Below are 22,171 nucleotides of genomic sequence, written 5' to 3'. Positions count from 1 at the left end.
GGAGAGAGAAGGGACCATGAGAAGTCTTTGGAGACGGAGCTGCAGGCAGATGGTCCTGAAAGGTGCCAAGACAGTGACACATTCATTGCTAGTACAGGACAACACTGTGGTTTCAGGGAAGAGAAGGCACTAGAGAAGAGGCAGATGGCAATTCTTGACTGATTTCTAGGCCTCAGGAAGGGGTATGGATGTGATTTTGTACACTATGCAGTACCTGTCGAATTTCTGGCAGAGTCATGGTTTGGTCTAGATTATATTTGCAGAAACGCATCCTGCTTTGTAGTATGTGACAACTGCTTAGGAGATTAATCGGAAAGAGGGCTTGATCTGGTGGATCTGGAAGATGGGGCTAATTTGTTGATGAATTAGAAGCTATGAAACTAAGGGCATCTCTTTAAGTTTTTAGTTGGAGCAACACATCCAACGGGAATCACCTGAAGAGTGGACATTCAGGAAAACGCTGTGATGTGCAGATAGCAAGTGCTGCTGAAGATTTGGAGAAGGAGCCCAATAGGCATGTTATATGGAGCAGCCACTGTGGAAAACTATCTGTAAGCTCCTCATAAAGATGGGTAGAGGGCTGGAGAGATGGCTCAGCAGTTAAGAGCACAAGCTGCTCTTGCAGAGGATCTGGGTTCAATTCCCAGCACTCACACGGCAGCTAACAACTGTAACTCCAGTTCCAGGGGAATCCGGCGCCTTCTTCTTACCTGGACGAGTATTATGCAACATGGGTGCATTTACATACATGCAGGCAATATATCCATACACATAAAAAATAAATAAAAATAATAAAATATTTTTTAAGAGATGGGTGGAAAGCTATCATATGGTCCAACAGTTCCAGCCCAGACAAGTGAGAACATCACCACAAAAACCATTATGTATCAGCCAAAAGGAACAAGCAAATCAGTCCCTTAACTATGCATGGGTAAGGTAAATGTGACTTATCTGTGGAATAGACTATTACTTGGGTCGAACAAAACAATGCAAAACAAAAGCAGCACTAGAACATGAATGAATCTTGAAAGAAGTATGCTAGAACAGAAGTCAGTCTCTAAGGAACACATATTGTGTGATCCCATTTATGTGAAATGCCCATAACAGGCAAATCTATAGAGACCAAAAATAGTTGAGTGGTTGCCTAGGACTGAGGTGAGCAGGGAGAGTAGAAGCAGGATAAGTAAAGGGTATAGTGTTTCTTTGGGAGTTGATGAAAATGGTCTAAAATTTATAATCGTTTACTTCTTTGAATATACTAAAATCATCGAACTATTTGCTTTAAATGGGTAAGGTGAATTGGAACACAAAATAACTGAAAATAACTGTTTAAAAAATACCTAATTTGTCTTAAACTTGATATTCTTTTGTCATCCAATGAAACTTAAGCAGTCCTGTGACATCAACTTAAGAAGTTAGGACCATGTTTAAAGGAAGGCAATTTCATTTTCAGCAAAGATAAAACAAAGCCATTGAAAAGGCAGAGAGAAGATGGCCTAAGGTAACTCTCCTTATTATATATCTCTGCCAACAGGGTAAACCTAAATTTTACTAATTTTTTAGGGTCAACTCCAATACATCAGCAATGCCTAGAGAAAAGAATATGTGAAGATTGATACCATAAGGAAGCTACCAGAAAAATACAGAACATCGTCTATCCACAAGAAAATTCTCATTGCGTCAAAAGCGTGATGAAAAGAAAACAAGACACAATGGACTGTTGTAGATTAAAAGACACTTAGAGTCATGACAACCAAATTTAAAACATGGGCCTGGACTCCTTGTTTAAACAAACTTGGAAAGGGTGAGATGCTACAGCCGGGAAATTTTGGATTTTCATTTGGTAGTGATACCAGGACTTGACTGTTGAATTTTGTTGGCTGTGAAAATGTCATCCTGGGAGAGAAGAAAAGCATTCATATTTAATGGGACTGGAGACATGGCTCAGCAGTTAAGAGCACTGGCTGCTCTTGCAGAAGACCTGGGTTTGGTTCCCAGCATCCACATGGTGGCTAACAACCATCTGTAACTTCAGTTCCAGGGGATCTCACACCCTCTTCTGACCTCCCCAGGCATAGCATGATATGGGTGCATTTACATGCATGCATGCAATACACTCAAAGACATAAAATAAAAATAATCTTAAAAGGAAAGTATTCATATTTAAAAGAGAAAGTGCATAGGAACAGTCTGAGAGGTTTGCTTGAAAATAATTTGGGGGAAGGAAGAGGGAACAAATATACAAACTGCGGAGTCGGGATGAGGTAAGTGAGGGCTCCTGGTCTTATTCCTTCCACTTTTGAATATTAAAAAACAACCTAATTTAAAATAAAACCAGCCAAGGAGCCATGCTACCACCGTATAGCTGCTTAATTCTCAATTCTCAGTGGGCAGCAGAATCAGCTGGAAAAGCTCTTTACCTCCTTTGAGTTTCTGGGAGGACACCTGAGAATCTGCTTTCTAATAAGTTTCTAGATAAAGCTGATGTCATGGGCAGGGATTCCAACCTGAGAAAGACCCAGTAAATGGGGTTATCAGTGAGGCCTGACTCCCAGCATGGGTTTTACCTTGCTCCACATGCTCGATGACCCTGAGGGCCTTCCTGGCTGCCCATCCACCCATGGAGACATGGTCCTCCGTAGCAGCGCTGGTAGAGAGGGAGTCCACAGATGAAGGGTGACACAGAGCCTTGTTCTCAGAAACTGCAAGAGACCAGTGCAAGTTAAGCAGCATTCCTAGGAGGAAATGCTGCCAAAATGATATGTGACTCCCCCAAAGTCTCCATGGCATGGAAGACACTCCCTAGGAGTTCTTGACCATGCCCCAAGAATCAGATGATGCAGAGCTACATTGGAAAAGGAAGTCAGGTCAATTTTCTCCTAAAGTCAGAAGGACTCTAAACCTTTAGTGAATTCTGAGTTAAGGTGGCGATGAAGATCTGGAAACTCCCATATTACCAGACCATGATGAAAATACCAGAAACATTTAGCGTGCCAGGGAAACCAGTAGGAGTGGAATGGCATGATGGAACGGTTCAGGTACTCAAGAACAATTTGTTTATGTTGGTGAGAAGTCAGATTAGAATTTCGGGGTGGCATTGAAAATTGAGGCTGATTCTACAGATCTTGGGCAAATGTTCAACACTACACAAGTAGGTATTCTGGGCTTCAACAAGGGCTTGATAATAACCAGTGATGTCTGGGAGGTGGGGGATATCTACTCTGGGGTCGCTCTACCCTGAACTTGCATATTAACTCCTCAGTAACCTTGTTACAATTCAGATGCTGAGTTTGGGATAGGCCTGAGGTCCTGATGCTCTAACAAGCTTCCACATGATGCCATATTGCTGACTTGAGGTCTATACCTTAAAGTAGCAGAGACCGAGATTTCCAAGTTCCTTCCCCAGCTCTAGAAGCTAGGAAAGGTCAAACTCAGTCTTTTCTCCTTTTCCATTGATCTTAGGAATAGCTCTTGTTCTTTTCTATGATATAAGGGACCCTACCCTGTAAGGACTCAGGCTTAGAATAGGGTGATCAGTTCATCCTGGTTTGTCTAGGATTCCCCATGTTCTGGCACGACAAATGACAAACCCTGGAGCTCTAAACTGAGGGTCATAGTGACAAGAACTCTTTTCCAGAAAGATAAATTACAAGTGCTTAAAAGGTAAATGAATGACTGAATAAATAAATAAACAAGTTAATTAAGAAAGCAAGCCAAACTACCTCAGTGTGAAGCTTGGGAAGTTAAACTCATTCAAGCCAGCCTTCCCCAAACCCATAATGTTTCCTGGAAACCAATTACTATTGCCACTACCATGGTATAGTGAGACGTTTCTTTGTCAAAGATGTATTTTAAAAGACGAATAAGTGAACAAATAGAAGGTGAATCCAGCGGTTCCTTCTTAGGTGGTCGTGTTGAATTTTAGTGAGATGTCTGGGTGAGGAAGAGCTTGAGAATAATATTATTAAGTAGAAATTATATTTATTTTATTGCTCATGATATTAGGCCCAGTTCTGAGGCTTCATATGCGTAGTTCATTTAATTCTGAAAACAGCCCCATTAAGTAAAGTTAACATCTGTGTTTCATTCAGCAGAGAGACAAGGAAAACAGAATTAAGGGGCTTGACAGGACACTGACAGTGAGTGGCAGATCTGGAGTTTGTATTTCAATTGATGCTTTTAATTACCCATTATCTTATCTAGCCCTTTGAGGTAGGGTTGTTAAAGAAAATACAGGATGCCTAGTTAAATTGGGATTTTGGGTGAAAAACAAGTAATTTTTTTTTTAGTACAATATGTCCCAAATAAATAAAACCAGGCACTCTGTAAGTGAGGGGCTGAGGCAGGGCAAGGGGTGCTAGAGGGACAGGGGACACTAAGGACATCCCAATTCCCAGTGAAGCTTTGGGAGCGCTTGTAAGAACTGGGTAAGGTTTCATCAACAGGAAAGACACCAAGGAAGAGGTATTTGTACACCAGAGTGCAGAGGCAGCAAATGTTACAGGTGGTGGTGGAGCTCCAGTTCAAGGCAGTAAATATGCAGCAGATGGTAACCACTGTAGTAATATGTAACCATTATAGACACTACCCAGGTTGTAGGGATCCTCCACGCAATTACCAACAGGATTACCACAACAGTGAGAGTGGAGAGAAGGACCAGGGACTGGTGAATGCTCCTGAAAGCCAGGCTCAGCAACACTGACCCTACCGAGGCAGGGTTCCCACCGTACTACATGTGGACACTACAGTATTCCAACCCTTCTGTGTAGACAGAAGTGATGGAGGGCGCTGACAGTCAGGGTGCAAGAGAGCAAGGGAGATGTGTGAGACAGAATGTGTATGGGATTATAGACCACCACTCAAAGCCAGCCTAGAGAGGCCAGCAACAGGGAAGACAAGGAAGTCGAGACCCAAGGTCAGCAGCCACCTCAAAGCTAGTGTTGCTGCAACAGTTACAGACACAGCCACCAGAGAACCCTAAACCACAAGATGGTGAAGAGGTATAGCAGCCAATCCTGCTGCTGAGAATTCGTTTGCTTCCAAAGCTGACCAGGGCGGGGCTGAGTAAATGCTGGCTTGTCATCTCTACAGTCATCTGGTTTAGTCATTCAACAAGAAGACATGAATGTGAAATTCCAGCAATAAGAAAAAAAAGATAGATCTGAAGACCTTTAAGTGCTTGCTTTATGCTACTTGACCAGAGACACCAGAACTCTCTTCTTTAGCTATGCAGCATGGGTCTTTTCTTGTTTTCACTTAAAGACATCTCTTTTGGCAATAACAAATGTGGTTTTCAGGGGGTTTATTTTGGTTTCTTGTTTTGTTTTTTAAAACCTGTTTTTTTTTCTCAATATATCTTTAAATTTTATTTTTAATTGTTTTATAACTGGCCAAGTTGAGATTTTTAAGAATTCATTTTTAATTTGTAATAAAAGTTTATAACCTGACTTTTAAAAAACACAACAAACTGCAAACACCTGTTAACAAAGGTCTTAAATAACAACAACAACAACAACAACACAATTAGTTCCTTATTCACTGAAGTGAGAACACAAACTTGGGTATCAGCATGCCCAGATTTGAATTCCACTCTACCTCCATCTAAATATGCAGTATTGGGAAAACCACTTAATCTCGCGGGTCTTTGAGTTTTCATCTGGAAACTAGAGATAATAACAGCACCTCCCTTGTGGTGGCATTATGATTAAGTGAATCAGAATAAACAGGTCAGCACCAACTTTGCGCCAGGCACTGCTGTGATTTGTTATCTGTATTTTGCAATCTTGAATTAGAAATCAGCTATATGAAGCTCTGTTTTCCTGGAGGCATATTGCTTCATGTGAGCCTTTGTATATGCTGTTATAGCATCTTTATCTTTTAGTGGCTGGTGTACCTAACAGAATGTCTCCAAAGTCTAATCATTCAAGCTGTTTCAACTTTCACCATCAACTATAAGCATTTTTGTCTTTTTTTCCTCTGATAGTCTTTGGGGAAATTCAAATTTGAATTTTGATGAAATTCAAATGCAACATCAGATTGCCTTCTTCATAGCAATATCCATTTGTAACCTCGCTACTGCATCATTATCTTTCAATGACACTGTCAAAATGTAAGAGTCAACCTACTTGCTATATTAACACTGAGAAGTAGAAGGCAAATAAAAGTGGAGAAAAGTCAAGTCTCATTCCAAGGCAAAATTTGATGCTTTAAAGTTAAATGAGAAGGCTCTCAGGTGGACAGGCTTGTGTTCCCACAAAGGGTAGTATCCTTACCCAGCGCTGCAGCAGTGCAGTGGGCAATCATGAACCCAGAGTTCAGACCACCTTCGGCCACCAGGAAGGCAGGCAGCTCACTGAGGGAGGGATTGCAGAGCCTTTCAATTCGTCTTTCACTAATTGCAGCAAGTTCATGAACACCAATGGCCAAATAATCCAGGGCCTGAAAGAACACCTCAGTTCAGTTGGCCTGCATTGGAATATACTCTCAGGGTCAGGAGCAATTTTAAAAAGCTTACTTTGGCTGGATATTCGCCATGGAAGTTTCCTCCTGAAATTGTCTCTCCTCGACTGGCAAAGACCATCTTTCAAAGCAGGTTAAGGCTTAAACATGATACTTGTTGATTACTTCGAGTGTAACCTCTGCCCCCATCTGCTTATTTTTAATATTGAAGTAGCAGTGCTCATACAGATATAGGGTAAAGAGAAAGAGACAAGTCTTCCCATAAGTAGTTGTTGACATAAAGGAACACAAAAATAAACGTCATTGAAAGCAAAATGTATACATCTAACTGACAGCCAATAAAAGCATGGAACATGAAATTGTATATTCTGTGGAGAACAAGATTCCAAGTCCCATACCTGTTTATAAGCTAAAGCAGAGAACAGGGCACCTGTGGGAAATCAGATTCTATTTCTCCACTGGCACAAGGAGCCATAGAAGAAGCTGTTGAATAGAAGCTATGACTGTGGGCACCCAGTGAAATGTCTGGAATAATCAATGCTGGGAACATTTTCAAATTCTAGCCTCAGTAATCCTATACCAGTGTTCAGTAACAGATGGTGGCCCACAGGTCCCACAAATCCACTTAAGCAGGAGGGAACTTCAGACTCACTGAGTGTTATCCTCAGAAATAATTCTAATTTATCATGCACTGCACTTAAACCATCAGGCACTCAGGCAAAGACGGTAATGGATCCTCCTTTATGGTTCAAAAAACCCAATTTTTGCCCCCCTGGGCTTTATAAAGAATATATTCAGGGGCTGGAGAAATGGCTCAGCAGTTAAGAACACTTGCTTTTCTTTCAGAGGACCCAGGTTCGATTCCCAGCTTCCATTCCACATGGAGGCCAACAACCATCTGTAACTCCAGTTCCAGGGGATTCGACACCCTCTTCTGGTCTCTGTGGGCACTGCATGCACATGGTGACTTACATATATGCAGGCAAAACACTCACACACCTAAAATTAAAAAATATTGAGAAAAGAATATACTAAAGCCTCCATTATCTTAGACCTTGCATCTGTGTTTTCAGAAAAACTCTGAATGACAATATTCAGGAAAAATTATGTCTATACTGAATATGTCTAGATTTTTTTCTTGTCATTAATCCCTAAATAATATAGCATAACAACTATTTATATAGCATTTACATTATACTAGGTATTATAGATAATCTAGAGATGATTTAAAGTTTACAGGAGGAAGTGTGTAAGTTATCTGCAAGTACTGCATGATTTTACATAAGGGACTTGAGCATGTAAAGATTTTGGTATTCTTGCTAGAGGGAGTATCATGCAACTAATCTTCCACAGGTACTAAGGACAACTGTGTTTGCTGCTCATTAACTGAGAAACTCACTGCACGTGTGAGAAAGTTCTGACTTTCAAAGACCTGGAGATGTACATGATGCAATAACTTAGTCAACTTTGGAGTGACTCTGAACATACAACTATGAACTCACTAGTCCTAGCCATGATGCTGCCCTAATCCTATACCTTGGTCTTTTCTCTGGTCTCTGAATCCCTGTAGCAACTGATCTCAGCACCAATTTAAAATGTAAACATGTTCTATTAGCCTCTAGTTCTCCACATTTGTTTGTTGGTCATTAGATTTTAGTAGTTAGACTTTAACTTCCATAACACCTAGCATTATGCATGAGGTGCTATCTACCTGCAATAGAAAACTGAAAAACATATTCTTCCAGGTAATATCAGTATTGTAGGAGTATGTTCAAATATTAGCTTATTGAAAATTCATCCACACTTCAGTCTTTATTGAGAAAGTAAAGGACCTTTGGCTGAAATTCATATTAGGGCCAATGGTGGAGAAAGAGTTTAATAGAGAATTATTTTCTATATCCAGTTAATTTTTTTTCTCTTTACAAGATACCCTTTAAGATCCAAACCATGAAGCACAGTTTATTCCCTGTTCTGTACTATGCAAGAAGAGATGTGTGAGATAAGACTACAGAGAGTTCATGAAAACCACTGTTCCATTTGAGGAATGTAGTGGCGTTCAGATGAATGCAGAGCTTCACAGGCCGGAGGATAATCTAGTGTGGGTTTGAATAAGCTATGAAGCAATTTCAGAGAACATGAAACATAATCATAAAGTAAGTAAGCTTGCAGAAAAAGTAAATAAAAGCATCTTGTGAGAAGCCTGACACTGCTGTTGCGTAGCCAGCTGCTGGCCCAGGCCACGGGCTGCTTTCAGGGCTATGACCTCCACACTTTCTCCAGTGTTAAGAATGAAGGCAGCTGAATGGGAAGAATGGATTAGAAACAGGGTTGGCTGTTCTAAAAGGCAGTGTTGCTCTGTGAAGATTGTTCCCTGACTGATCACCTCAGTGTCATAGCAAAAGCCATATGGCTATAGGAAAAGTGACTCTCTTAAGGAAAGGAGAATCCCTTCTTTGAGAAACAAAAGCGTTCTTACTGTTCTTTGTACAAACATCTACATTTTGACCTACGTCCACTTCAGAAGTAAAACTCAAGATGGGGAAAGCCATGACTCTTTGTAACACTTTGGTAAGTGTTAGGATGTTGTCTTCTGTTTGTTGCATTCCAGCATCACTAGACTCAAGGCTGCAGAGATGAGGTTAGCCTCCCAGGCTCTCTAATCACATTTATGATATATGGGTCTTCATCCCCTCATCAACAACCTCAGCAGTGGGTTTTCAGCCTTCATGAAACATCTCAATGAATGTTGGAAATACTTGCCTTATATTTTATGGGATTTTTTTTTTTTTTTTGGTCTTTTTGAGACAGGGTCTCCCTGTAGCCCCTGCTGTCCTGGAACTCACTATGTAGACCAGGCTGGCCTTGAACTCACAGAGATCCGCCTGCCTCTGCCTCCCGAGTGCTGGGATTAAAGGTGTGCTCCACCACGCCTGGTTATTTTATGGGACTTTAAAGCACAGTATGTTAGCCTCAGAACAAAAAGCAGGTTCACAGGTCTGTTCCTGCCACTTGCCAACTCTGTCCTAGAGAAAGCTACTTAAATGCTCAGCCTCAGGCATGAACTCATTTGCCTATGAAATGGAGTAATAGGAGATACTCAAAAAAGGATTTCTTAGGAAGATCCTAACACTGCCAGTTAAATATATAATTGCAAATTTGTAGACATTGAAAAGATACAGGATTATCTGTTGCACTGTTTAGTTCTGTAGTAATGATGTCTTTCACAAATGCTATGGTATCATTCACCACTCCATGGACCTAAAACACAATCAAAATAAGATATATGATTCATTGGTTCCATTAAAAAGGCCAGTATTCTATAAGGTAGCACCTTTAGGCTTTTCCCTGTAACTGCTTTGCCTTTATAATTATGAAAAGTATACTTGTAATCTCTCAATCAGAGAGATTGAACTGGCTAATGCTAGCCAAGTTCATCTGCAATTTTTTTTTGTAGCTTTCATTCTCCTGAAACTTGCTATATAGATCAAGATGACTTTGAACTCATTTCTGCCTCCTGAGTGCTGGGATTAAAGGTGTGTGCCACCACATCTGGACCAAATGCATTTTTAAGCTAAAATTGTATCATAGATACATTATACTTATTTATATTTGACTGTAAAATGTGGATAAGATATACTCATGGATAGGCACTTGAATTCTGAAAAATAGAATGAGACTTTCTTTTTTAAAAAATGAAGGGCTGGGCATGGTGGAGCACTTGGGAGGCAGAAGCAAGCAAATCTCTACGAGATCAAGGTCAGCCTGGTTCTCCATATTGAGTTCCAAGCCAGCTGTGGCTACAGGGAGATCCTGTCTCAAAAAGCCAAAAAACAAAAAAAAAATCTGTGTATGAGTGTTTTGCCTGCAGTAAGTGTACCACAATGCCTGCAGAAGCCAGAAGAAGGTGTCAGATTCCCTGGAATCTGTCCTTAACTTCCCTGGAGTTAAGGACAGTTGTCAGCCTCCATGTTGGCACTGGAAACTGAAACTAGGTCCTCTGCAAGAGCAGCCAGTGTTCTTAACCACTGAGCCACCTCTCTAGTCTATAAAGATTTATTATTTTTAATTTAATTTAATTTCTTTATTTCTTTGTTTGTTTGTTGTTTGTTTGTTTTGGTCTTTTTGAGACAGGGTCTCCCTGTAGCCCCAGCTGGCCTGGAACTCACTATGTAGACATGGTTGGCCTTGAACTCAGAGATCCGAATGGCCTGCCTCTGCCTCCCGAGTGCTGGGATTAAAGGCGTGTGCTACCACCACACCTGGCATCTTTTTTTTTTTTTTTCAATTATGTGTACGAGTATATGCCTGTGTGAGGGTATATGAGAGTGTGTGTATATTCTTAGAGGTCAGAAGGTGTCAGGTCCTCTGAAGCTGGAGTTATAGGCAATTGTCAGCCTCCATGTGGGTTCTGGAAACTGAACTCAGGTCCTCTGGTACAATGTAAGAGAAGTACAATGCTCTTAACCACTGAGCCATTTCTCCAGTGAATGAGACTTTCTTGTGAAGATCCCTGCTTCACTGATCGCTTTTCCCTCCAGGAAGAACCAGCACTACTCTTATAACTCTATTTAGCTGTTGCACTAAGTCGGCATCACAGGTTGTCTATTGAACTCAGATTAAGCAAATCAATTCTAAAGAAGACCAACTGTTTGGTCTACCCAGTAAGAAGTTTCTAATAACTGGGGAAATGTAAATACAACATACACAGTCTTTTAAACAGAAGCAGTAAAAAGATTTGGATTGCATTTGGCCATGGCATGTTTTCTAAAGCCTTCCTCTTTTTCTATTTTTTCCTCTGAATTTGGGGAAAGGAAAGAGCCTTTGTTGGGTTTGTTTGTTTTTTTGTTGCTTTTACCTGTGGACAGCAGCGCAAGGTGTATGCATCCTGAACACGATCACAGAACCTATGACTTTCTGTAGAACAGGACAGGGGAGGAGACGGAACATTACCAATCCGCCCATGGAACAAACTCAAATAAGCCCACCCATACAGGGTTGTCCAGACCTGCGATTTCTGATGGGTGGTGATCTGAGTCCAAGAGCGACCGAAACCGAAAAGCGACTTCAATTTGCCCACGGTGAGGGCGAACAGCATGAATGTCTAGAATTGAAGAAAGTGAAAATGTCTGAGCAATTCTGATATTAGAATGAACTACTACAGGGGTGCAAGATCACCCAAGATGCCGGAAAGAGCCTCAACAGTCCCAAGGGTCCTTACCCACCATGCCAAATTAGATACTTCAATCCAAAGGCAAACTTTCCCCTAGCGATTTTATTGTCTCTATTTGCTGTGCAAACTGTTTATAGAGAACACTGGAACTTGAACTCAGGACACCTGGCCCACCCTTAAAAGAACTGGGCTGATGACAACAGGGAGCACAAATAGTGGCTTAATTTAGCCTAGGCATTTTTGGACATTTTCTACCCTATGATATATTGGGAAGTCTTTGAAATTCACTAATTTCTAGATAAGCCACCTGTATCATTTTTGTCTCTATGTTTTCTTATAGGGCAATCCTAATCTTATTGGAAGTGTGTGTGTGTGTGTGTGTGTGTGTGTGTGCGCACGCGCGCGCGCCAGAGAACAACTCTGGATATTGTTGCTAATGCACCATCCACTTCTTTTATTTTTCTTTCTTTTTTCTTTTTGGAGACAAGAGTCTCTTACTGGCCTGACACCAAGCAGCTAGGCTGGTTGGCCTGTGAGCCCCAGAAATCTGCTTGTCTCTTACTTCCTTAGCTCTAGGATTACAAGCATGCAGCACCACGACCAATTTTTTAAAAGGAATTTAAAAAATTCTCATACTTGCAAAACAAGAGCTTTACCAACTGAGCTATCTGCCCAACCCCTTACTGGAGTTTTAAGTCTTCTAAGCAAACAATACCTACTTTGACATGCCCAGTTCACTGAGTGGCCTGGAGCAGGCCACTGAACTCTCCAGGTCTGTGTCTTTCTACAGACTAGTTGTAGGACTGAGAGTAGCAGACCTCAGATGAAGCTGGAGCAGTCCTGGGTATGCTGAGGGAACCTGGGTTTTTTCTGTCTTCCCTGCCACCCCACCCCCCACCCCTGTGTCTAAAGACATCAACCAACTCGCCCTGGTTGAATGAGTAACCAAACAGAAGAACCTGCTGACCAGTATCGAAGGCTTTGGTGGTGCCCTTCAGCACCTCAAGGGTCAAGGCAGCCACAATGTCAGCCTGCCGGGCAATGGCACTGGCTCTCTCCACAGCTTCACAGCCCAGGGAAGTGATCATCTGTGTCCCATTGATAAGTGCTAAGCCCTATGGGGAAAGACAGGAAAGTTTCCTACTGTATTTATCACAATGAGGCTATAGACATGCAGATTTCATGTTTTGCTTATGTAAGTGAAGACCTAGCCCATCAACGGAGCTATATGCTGGCATATTTTCTCAAGTGCAGCACAGTCACCCTTATTCATGTACTTGATGAAGATATGGCATCATATACGAAATCATTAGCCCAAATCTGGTGAAAGGAAGATCTGCTGACTGTCTCCCTGTCAGGGCAGCTGTGTGGCATCTGTAACATCCTCAGCCTTTGATGCTGAGTTGTTTCTTTAACTTCTCATCGTTGTTGACAAAACATCCTAAAACTCTTCTGGTCAAGCCACTGGGCTGAGAACATCTTAAGGGGCCTTGACTGAGAATATCTCAGAGAGTTCCTTAGAGAACTACATTTGAAGTTTAAATTCTTAGCGCACCCCTAAGCCCTTGCGGGGTGAAGACTGCTTTAAACAATCACAGAGAAACCCTTTCTTCATTGACAAGCTTTCAAAACACATCCACACCGTGTTTTTGAAAACAATGCATACACAAAGCTTTGTTTCCCTTGACAGTTTTACCTCTTTTGGTTTCAGAACAACTGGCTTCAATCCGTGGGCCTCCAGGACCTGCATTAAAAGCAAGAAAATGGTTATCAAGTGAAAGACCAGCTCAGTTTTTATTTCATATGGAGCCCAGTGAAATATTTTGTAGGCCGAGTCCATCATATAAAGTATTCGGCCGACATTAAATTGGTTATGGTCAGGTTCCCAGTTCTAGTGTCTATTCCTATTCTTTAATGAAAGCAGACTCAACTTCCAAATGACTTTTGGACTTAAATCAGGAGCTCTACTGCCTATAGGATAAGTGTTGCTTTCAGGTTCCTCTGTGTTTGGTTTCAGTCTTTGTGACTCACCTTTTCTTACTGCTGATTCCTGATACACCTGTCTAGGTTAAGACTGGGTTCCTGGCTGATGGTCTGTATGCTTCCGCCTATAGAGCATGACCTAAAAAAGTCCTCTATTCCATCTTTCATTCTTGATCACTGGCAGAACCTCGGAGCAGGGCTTAGGTGGCAAATGTGTGCAGGACAATGAAGAGGGGATTGTGAAATCTACTAGGTAAAGACAGAATCATGAGATGAAAGGGACCGAATATGCTTTCTCTGAAATCAAAGAAGAGATGTCACTAAATTAAGGTTGTCCTAGGCACAAAGGAAGATAGAGGTAAAATAGGAGAAACACAGAGTCAGTGCCACTTAGTCATGTCCAGTTCAAAGACATGAGCACTTCAGGGTGTTGAGCTGGAGCTGAGGGTGGGGGGAGGGGGGAAAAGAGTGGAGATGGACAAGCTCAGGGGCCACTAGACCATCCATATGTCAAGTGCTTGAGGACACACATTGGGAACAAATAAAAAATAATCCCACAAGCTGTGAGGACAGCATGGAGGAGGAGTGAGTGACCTCGAAAGGATCAGAGCAGCAGAGAAGGTAAAACCTTAGGGGACTTTTTAGAGGGAAACAAATGGAGTAAAATAGGTAGGGAAAGAATGTGTTGGGCCCTCTGCCTAGCACGAAGCACATCTAGTTTCTGCCATGAGGAACTCTGGGTAGGAGGGATTGTGGAGAATCATGAAAAATAAGACTCTGGAAGCCCCATGATGAACTTTATCTTAAAAACAAGGGACTGGAGAGATGGCTCAGTGGTTAAGAGTACTGGTTGTTCTTACAGAAGACCCAGGTTTGAATCCCAGTACCCACATGAGGCAGCTAACAACCATTTGTAACTCCAGTTCCAGGGAATCCAATGCCCTCTTCTGTCCTCTGTGGGCACCATTTGACACAAGTGCACTTACATACATGCAGGCATAACACTCATACACATAAAAATAAATAAATAAAAGCAAAGGAAATGCTACAGGTTTAACCAAGACTCAGCTGGATTTGCTGTTAACAAAGATCAGGTTGACTCCCATGTGATGGTTTTTGGGGAGGCACTGTCCACACAGATAGAAGCAAGGTGAGGTTTCACGGGAGAGTGATGATCTAGAATCTGCATTCCCCAAAGATCGATCTCGTCCCTTAACTTGTTCCCCCTCCTTGGTCTTCTGCCCTTTCACTTATTGTTAGGAGACCTCTCAGTAACTGATCTGAGAAGACATTAGAAATGATGCTGTGAGCTGGTCTAGTGGAATTTAGTGATGAAGAAAACATTAAAGTCTTTATGCACAAAATATGTTTCTGAATAGCTAATCAGGGAAGGAGCCTAGGGAAAATGGACTGCACTGTCTAGAGACTGCATAGGTGATCCCGAGGCCCACAACTCTGCACCTATTAGATCAACTTCCTGGGGCTGGAGAGATGACTCAGCAGTTAAGAGCACTGGCTGTTCTTGCAGAAGACCTGGGTTCAAATCCCAGCACCCACATGGTGGCTAATAACCATCTGTAACTCCAGTTTCAGGGGATCCGATGCCCTTTTCTGTCCTCCACAGGCACTGCATGACACCAGTGTACTTACATACATACATGTAGGAATGACACTCATATACATAAAAATAAAAATAAATTTTAAAATCTTTATAAAGGATCAGCTCCCTAGTGCAAGTATGAGAGTTTAACCTTCCCCAATTGGCAATAGCAGTCTTGTGACTGAAGAATAAATTCTGGATCCAGGTAGGGGAATCACTATGGCTAGAAGTTGCCATGCAAGTCTTACATATTTAGCATCAGCCCAGCCACTCTTTGGAGACCACATCTTTCCTTCTCCAATCAGTCCCAGAGCAAGATGAGAGAGCGGTGCAAGGTCTCCACTGGCACCAACAGTTCCTTTCTCTGGAACATAGGATAGGCAGGAGGCTGCAAGAAGAGTCGGCACCAGTTACCTTGAGAGCAGTTATCCTTGCTTTGCCAGCAAATATGGCTCCACCTCCAACAGTCCAGAATCACTTTGCAGCATAAGTACCTGGGAAGATAATTTCTCAAGCACAGCTAATGCTTAAGGGAACCAGCTGAGCTGCTATGGAAAGAGAGGAGTGAGGGTAGAGGGAGGAAAAGAGGAAAGAAGGAGGGAGGGAGGGAGGGAGGAGAGTGGGAGAGGAGGGAGGAGGGGAAGGAGGAAGAGGCAGCCAGAAGGAAGGAGGACACCCCCCTCGCCCACCAGTAGCAAGGTCTTCAAAATGCTCATGCTATAATGATCCCACTTCTAGAAATTCTAGCAATGTACTTCAGAGATGCAGTTGGAAGCTGGCTGTTGACCATTATATCCTTGTTTAGAAGAACATTTAAAAAGTTAGAAAGTATCAGAATACAGAATTAAGGGACATTCATGTAACCAAATGGTTATGTAGTCATTAAAAGCTATTGGAGAATATTTAGAAATATGGAACCATTTACTTTAAAAACTATGGGATATTCTAGAAAGACATGGTATGCCAAAATATTAACAGGGATTCTCTGGGGGCAGTAAAGTCATATGCAATTTAGTCTCTCTCTCTCTCTCTCTCTCTCTCTCTCTCTTGCTGTGTGTGTGTGTGTGTGTGTGTGTGTGTGTGTGTTTGAGACAGGGTCTCATTGTAGCCCTGGTTAGCCTTGAACTTGATATGGAGATCTGTCTGCCTCTGCTGCCTGAGTGCTAGGATTAAAGGCATGTGCTGCCATGCCTGGTTCATTCTGTCTCTGTCTCTCTGTCTCTCTGTCTCTCTGTCTCTCTCTCTCTCTCCTTTCTTTCTCTCTTTCTCTCTCTCTCTCTCTCTCTCTCTCTCTCTTTTCAGTGAGTCAGTTACTACAGTGCCACCACCACTTATACATGAGCATATACTACTTTTTAGAAATTCCCCCCAAAGTCATTAAAGAAGGGGGCTTCTGTTTCCTAAAATAAAATCAGCCCCTGATGGTGGTATACTGGTTTTTTTCTTTCTAGCTGTTGTTAAATAATGTCAGTAAGATAATAGCAGTGCCATCCATGGGTCAGCTTCCAGTACATAGCTGAACTGGGGGTTGTCAGAGCACTAGGGACCCAGGGGGGCCTTAGACTTACCTTTCAGAGTACAGGTGAGCTCACCTTAGAGTTATAGTGAATTGGCTTTGAGGCTTGTGGTGGGGCAGACCCAGCAGGAGTAGACAGGTGTTAGGAATCACTCTGGGCCTGTGTAGATGTCCCTCTAGATTGTAGACTGTGCCCTTCATTGATCAGCATGTCACATTTATGAGTCCCTTGTGCCCTTAGCATAGCATAGCATCTCAAGCATGTTGTCTTCTCTGCAAAGCCCTATTTCTTTTCCTATTCCTTTCCCCTAAGGAGCTCCTGAACTTCTGGTGACCTGATGTTTCATCCTTAGCTGTGTGAAGGGACAGAGCCTTTCATACTTTCATATCTAGTCTTCCCACTTAAGGAGGGTCTACTGGGTTGAGGTACATCATGTCCACTACAATGGCTTCATGACTACTAAGTGAATCATTAACCTCTTCACATTTCTTTCTCTTTTTTTGAGACAAGGTCTCCCTGTAGCTACAGCTGGTCTGGAAATCACTATGTAGACCAGGAAGGCCTAGATCTCATACAGATCTACTTGTCTCTGCCTCCACAGCGTTGGGATTAAAGGCATGTGCCACCATACCTGGCTCTTTTCACATTTCTAATCTACCTCTCTAAGAAGTTGGATTTCGGTGTACACATTTAACTGGTCTATCATTTGGGGAGCATTAAGAGTTGAGATTGCCAAGTGCCAGCTGGAACCACACTGTCTTTGTAATGGACATCACCCAGAAATTGTGTTCTGGGATGACTTGGGCAACCTTTCTAATCACATACGAGTACCACTGAATTGAGGGGTCTGTGTAGGCCTGAACTTAAAGGCAGACTTTAGGGACTTGTTCTAGTCTTAAATGGCAAATGCTAGGTGAAAGTCACTATAAGATGGGTTAAAACTTACTGGATTAACTGGTTCTGTCATTCGTGCTACCAGACTTCCAACTGACTACCAACTGATTCTCCTTGCCAAGCCCATTTTCCACTTGCTTCAATTATTGTCATTTTATCTAACCATCCAATCATTCAAGTCTACCTTGTAGGGCATGGCCAGCCTTCATGACAGGCCAGGATAATGATTTGTTGCCTTACCATTAAATACTTCAATAACTTGTTTCAGGGTCTCCAAGGAAATTCCACTGTATCCTTTGGCTAAGACGTTGATCCTCAAAGCCAAGAGCATCCGACACCTCTCAGGACTGAGTGGTTTCCCAACACCTAAAAAGCAGAATTGACATTTTCTCCAAGAAAAACAAATCCTTCTCCATTTCATGGCTGCCCCTACCTCCCGGATCTTTCCCCATTTCTGCCCAATCTCCTGTTGGCTTTCTGGAGTTGATGGGACAGCTCTCTGTATGGCCTCTCTTGCTTTTCAAAGTCTTGTCTAAACCTAAGTAGACGCCCAGATTTGCCTTCTCAGTTCCCTTTCTCAAAGCACTTCAGTGAACCTCACCCTCCCAAATACCTTTAGAATACAGTAAACTCCTTAGCACAAGCTCTTTCAGTATGATGGGCCTAAAGCTCACCCAACTCACCCACCCCCAAGTTTCAGCCTTCATTTTCTCCCCTAAATGTATCACTCTCTTTATAAGATGGGATACATGGTCCTATTCCAACTCCATCCCTCCACTGAACCCATTCTGAAGTGCATCAGAAAGGCACCATCTGCCTCCCCTTCCTGGGTCCCAGCACCCAGTCTTTGGAATGTGCTTGGAACATATCAGCTGAGGTGGCTAGCAGTCATGGTGTCCATGACTCACACTGTGTTAATCAATCATATAATCTAACATGATTTAGAAGGCACCCAATACTCTGAATGTTTTACCTGAAGAATGGGAACGAACTAGGTTGACTTGAAGCTCCCTGGAAGAGAAAGTTAAAAACCTTCTTAGGTATCTTGGGTGAGCATGCTCCCTCAGCTAGGAAGATAAAGGGAGGAATAGTTACGTCTTTAAAGGGGCAGCCACATTCGGTCAAAGAAAAAAGTAAGTCTTGTTTTCATGACCAGTCTAGATACAAGTTAACCTAAGCCTTACACTGTGCACAAAGGTACGTAAATAAGAAGCTTGACTGTCTCCTGGAGTTTTGTGAGGATTTGATATTCTAGGCTCAATAAATGTCAACATGGCAAATGTCGAAGCAAAATTTCAAAGATTGGGGTGGGTAGAATGGGAGTGTATGCATTTGAATCTTACTGTAGTTTACTGACAGGAATTACAGTTCTGGCAAATTTCCCAAAACCTGTAGTGATGCCGTAAACAACTAGAAGGAAAAAAAAAGTAGACATTATATGGTTAGTTGTAAGAGATGTTTTGTTTCCTATAAAAATAATTTTATAATATACAGAGAAAAGGATACCTGTTTTTTCTCTTATGATGCTGTCTATGACTTCCCTGGATTTTTGCACCCTCTTTTCAGCAGTTGAAGTGAGCTAGGAAAATGTTGGCCAGGAGTGAGTATATAAGAGACTTTCATGTCCAGTGAAAACAGAAGGGAATCATCCATCATCCCTCCCTCCCCACATACCTTTATCTTGTAGTGCCCCTTTCCCAAGTTGACCAGATCCTCTGTGTTCAGACTGTCCCCATCTAAGGCAATGTACTGCACAAAAGGAGTGAATCTCAGAGAGAAGCCTTCTACACAAAATCTGATACTTCATTACTTGTATGAACATTGATGTGTTAAGAACACAGTTGGTTTAAGAGGAGGCTGAGTAAGAAAAGTTAGAAGCACAAAAGTGCAGTGCTTTGGAGTTTCCTCTTGCAGAGTACCACTCCAAGAGTCGGATAAAACCTCCCAAGGCAAGGTGTTTACACAGGTATGGCCTCCTCCTCCTTAAGGGAGGATGGGATATGTGCGGGGGTTTGGAGAGGTGCTAGAGCAGACATGACAGGACTTCATTGTCCCCAAAAGAAAAGTAGCTTGCAGCTTACCTTTTCAGGCTCCCGGTATTTGCTATATCTGAAGCCAGGTAAAGGAACATAGCAGCAGAGTAGAAAAAGCCCAGCCCCACAGTGGCAGGACTTGCCCCTAGCTGAGCAAAGAGGCTACACAAAGGATACAGGTAAACACCTTCTGGCTGAGAGGGAATGAAGTCAGGAGACATGGCATCGCCTTCTATGACTGAAACAAGAAAGTGAGAGGCTTTCTAGACCACCCTACAGTACCTTTGTCTGGTGTTAGATAAAGGAATGGCCCTTCCACCCACTGAGCTTGGATTCTATAACAATGGCTGCTTGATTATGACTCCCAACACTTTCACATGGTCTTAGTATCTTTACACAGGAGAGCAACAGGCAGAGAGATAGACACAGTACAGTTAGGTGAAAGTTCAGGTCTAGCCTTCCTGCCTGTATGCCCACTCTGGTAGCCAATTCTTTGTAAGTCTGTAATCTTGGCACCTCTGTGCTTCTGGTCTTCAGTCTGGTGAGGTCTATGTAAGGGCAAAAGGATTCTGTAAGCACAAGCGGATTCAGCCCTGTGGCGGAGAGTTCAAGTCAGACCTAGTCCCTCACAAGCTAATAGCCTCTGGGTTTTCACTGCCTCGCATAGACTGGCCGGCTGACTGACAAGGGGTGGATAAGAAACTTAGCTTGGGACTTGACTAGGGCAAGTGCTCACGCCTGTTTTTCTTATCATTTCCCCTGACACAAGGGTGACTTCCAGGCCATGCCCCACCTCAGCATCCCCTTCCCCATGGCCACTCACCCACTTCTACGAACTCATTGTCCTCCAAGGCCACGTCCAGCAGGTCTTCGCTGTCCAGCAGGCCCAGGCCCTTGCACCTACGCACGAGGAAGTGCACCTCGTCCACTGAGGTGAAGCCACCATTGTCTGGCTTGTTCTTCATGTAGCGCCGCACGGCCTCGCGGCCCAGCCAGCCCACGGTGAGCTGCCCATCACTACAGGGCACCGCCAGCCATTCCCCACGCACGTGCACTGTGTACCTAGGCATGGCACTGCCACTGTAGCTCTTCCGAACTATAAGGCCACTGCAACCAGGTGCTGGCTCCTTTTCCCAGATGCCTTTATCCTTTACCCTGGAGGGGAGTGACTGTTGGGGTGTGATGGGCAGGGAGAGAGAGAATGGACTTTCAAAACACACCCCTTCCCTCGCCTTTACTCATCCACTCGTTAGACAAATATTTATTACAGTCCTTCCTTGTTCCTTTAGCTCTTTTGAAGCTGAGCTAGGTGCAGGAGAGGAGGATGAGGATACGTGAGTGCTGGCGGTGATCCTGGAGGTTTCAGGCCCTGCTGATACCTCTGCTGCTTCCCACTTTGGACCAGGGTCCCCAGTTTCTCCCTCTCCTTTTCTGTTTGATTTTTCCTCCATTGACAGCCGCTTATAAACTCCATGTTTTCCTCTTTAGAGGATTACTCAATCTTGAACAGCATCCCCTTGGCCAATTGTGACACCCTGGACTGTGGTAATCTTCACTCATTTATTTAGTCCACAAACACGATTGAGCAACTCCTCTCTGACTAGTGTTTATGCAGCTATTGCGCCACAAAGGGAAGATGAGAAGGCCGAAGATCATTTTCACAGTTGTTTCTGGACTAATGAACCACCAACAGTTGGAGGCCTGCTGTGTACTGCCCCGGGGAGAGTTATCAGCCTGTTTCCTCACCCAAAGGCAGACTGCACACAGCAATCATCCGCAGCATCTACCTGGAATCTATTCTGGCTTAGTGATTTTTGGGTCTGCTGACTTCCAGGCCGGTCACTTGATTTTTCTGGGCTTCATCCTTTTCCTTTATAAAATGGAGATAATCCTAATACCTATCTCAAAGGGCAGCTGGAAGGACAAAGCGAATTCATGTGTCAACTCTTAGGGCAGCACCTCTTCGATGGAAATGCCACAAGTGTGTTTGGGGTAACTGTTACCCTGCCTTGAACTGTCACCCTGAGTTGGACTTTAACACTCCGTGTGACCTCAGTTGTTTTGTGATTTCTCTTCATCTTGGCACCTGGATATCCCCAAGTTAAGCTTCTTGACCACAGATAACTGCTCCCTGCACCCAATTCATCCCGCTAGCACTGGGGTACTCTGATAGCATGAAAAAGAATTCAGAGAAATGTGTGCACTGTTTTAATTAAGCGTCCACTTTAATAGTAAACCAGTTCAGAGAAATTCAATCATTGCAATAGAAAATTCTGATGTTTCAACCTTACTGGAAACAGAGATACAATTGCTTCCTGCAACCACCCTATTTACATTCTGAGCAGCTCACTTATTGAAATATGCTGATCAGACACCCACAACCTGACTGTGCCCTGCAATTTTTCATCACAATAGAGATGTGATCTTCAACTTTAATATTCCTCCTTCAGGCCTCCTTCCAGCTCTCCCTTTAGTCATCTCTGCCCATGTACTTGACTTCTGGTTAACCCTTTCT

General features: G+C 42.9%; 1 protein-coding gene across 1 annotated transcript in view; it reads right to left on the bottom strand.

Moving 5' to 3' along the window:
- Positions 1 to 21,088, bottom strand: part of Hal (histidine ammonia-lyase) — a 33,838-nt gene extending 12,750 nt beyond the window's left edge. Inside the window, exons 1-17 of the mRNA XM_008832065.2 lie at positions 20,480 to 21,088; positions 19,834 to 19,894; positions 19,705 to 19,732; positions 19,298 to 19,372; positions 19,130 to 19,202; positions 18,967 to 19,033; positions 18,597 to 18,634; positions 17,864 to 17,989; positions 15,461 to 15,600; positions 13,326 to 13,373; positions 12,597 to 12,744; positions 11,465 to 11,560; positions 11,315 to 11,373; positions 9,637 to 9,717; positions 6,515 to 6,580; positions 6,273 to 6,438; positions 2,568 to 2,702 (exon numbers count right to left, since the gene is read on the bottom strand). Coding sequence (XP_008830287.1) covers positions 2,568 to 2,702; positions 6,273 to 6,438; positions 6,515 to 6,580; positions 9,637 to 9,717; positions 11,315 to 11,373; positions 11,465 to 11,560; positions 12,597 to 12,744; positions 13,326 to 13,373; positions 15,461 to 15,600; positions 17,864 to 17,989; positions 18,597 to 18,634; positions 18,967 to 19,033; positions 19,130 to 19,202; positions 19,298 to 19,372; positions 19,705 to 19,732; positions 19,834 to 19,894; positions 20,480 to 20,726 — 1,654 coding nt within the window. The 5' untranslated portion in view covers positions 20,727 to 21,088. The remainder of the gene's footprint in view (positions 1 to 2,567; positions 2,703 to 6,272; positions 6,439 to 6,514; positions 6,581 to 9,636; positions 9,718 to 11,314; positions 11,374 to 11,464; positions 11,561 to 12,596; positions 12,745 to 13,325; positions 13,374 to 15,460; positions 15,601 to 17,863; positions 17,990 to 18,596; positions 18,635 to 18,966; positions 19,034 to 19,129; positions 19,203 to 19,297; positions 19,373 to 19,704; positions 19,733 to 19,833; positions 19,895 to 20,479) is intronic.
- Between the last annotated feature and the right edge of the window lie 1,083 nt (positions 21,089 to 22,171).

Source organism: Nannospalax galili, unplaced genomic scaffold, assembly GCF_000622305.1.
Source record: "Nannospalax galili isolate Female #2095 unplaced genomic scaffold, S.galili_v1.0 scaffold734, whole genome shotgun sequence".
Classification (NCBI taxonomy): Eukaryota; Metazoa; Chordata; class Mammalia; order Rodentia; family Spalacidae; genus Nannospalax; species Nannospalax galili.
This window is presented reverse-complemented; position numbering and strand designations above follow the sequence as displayed.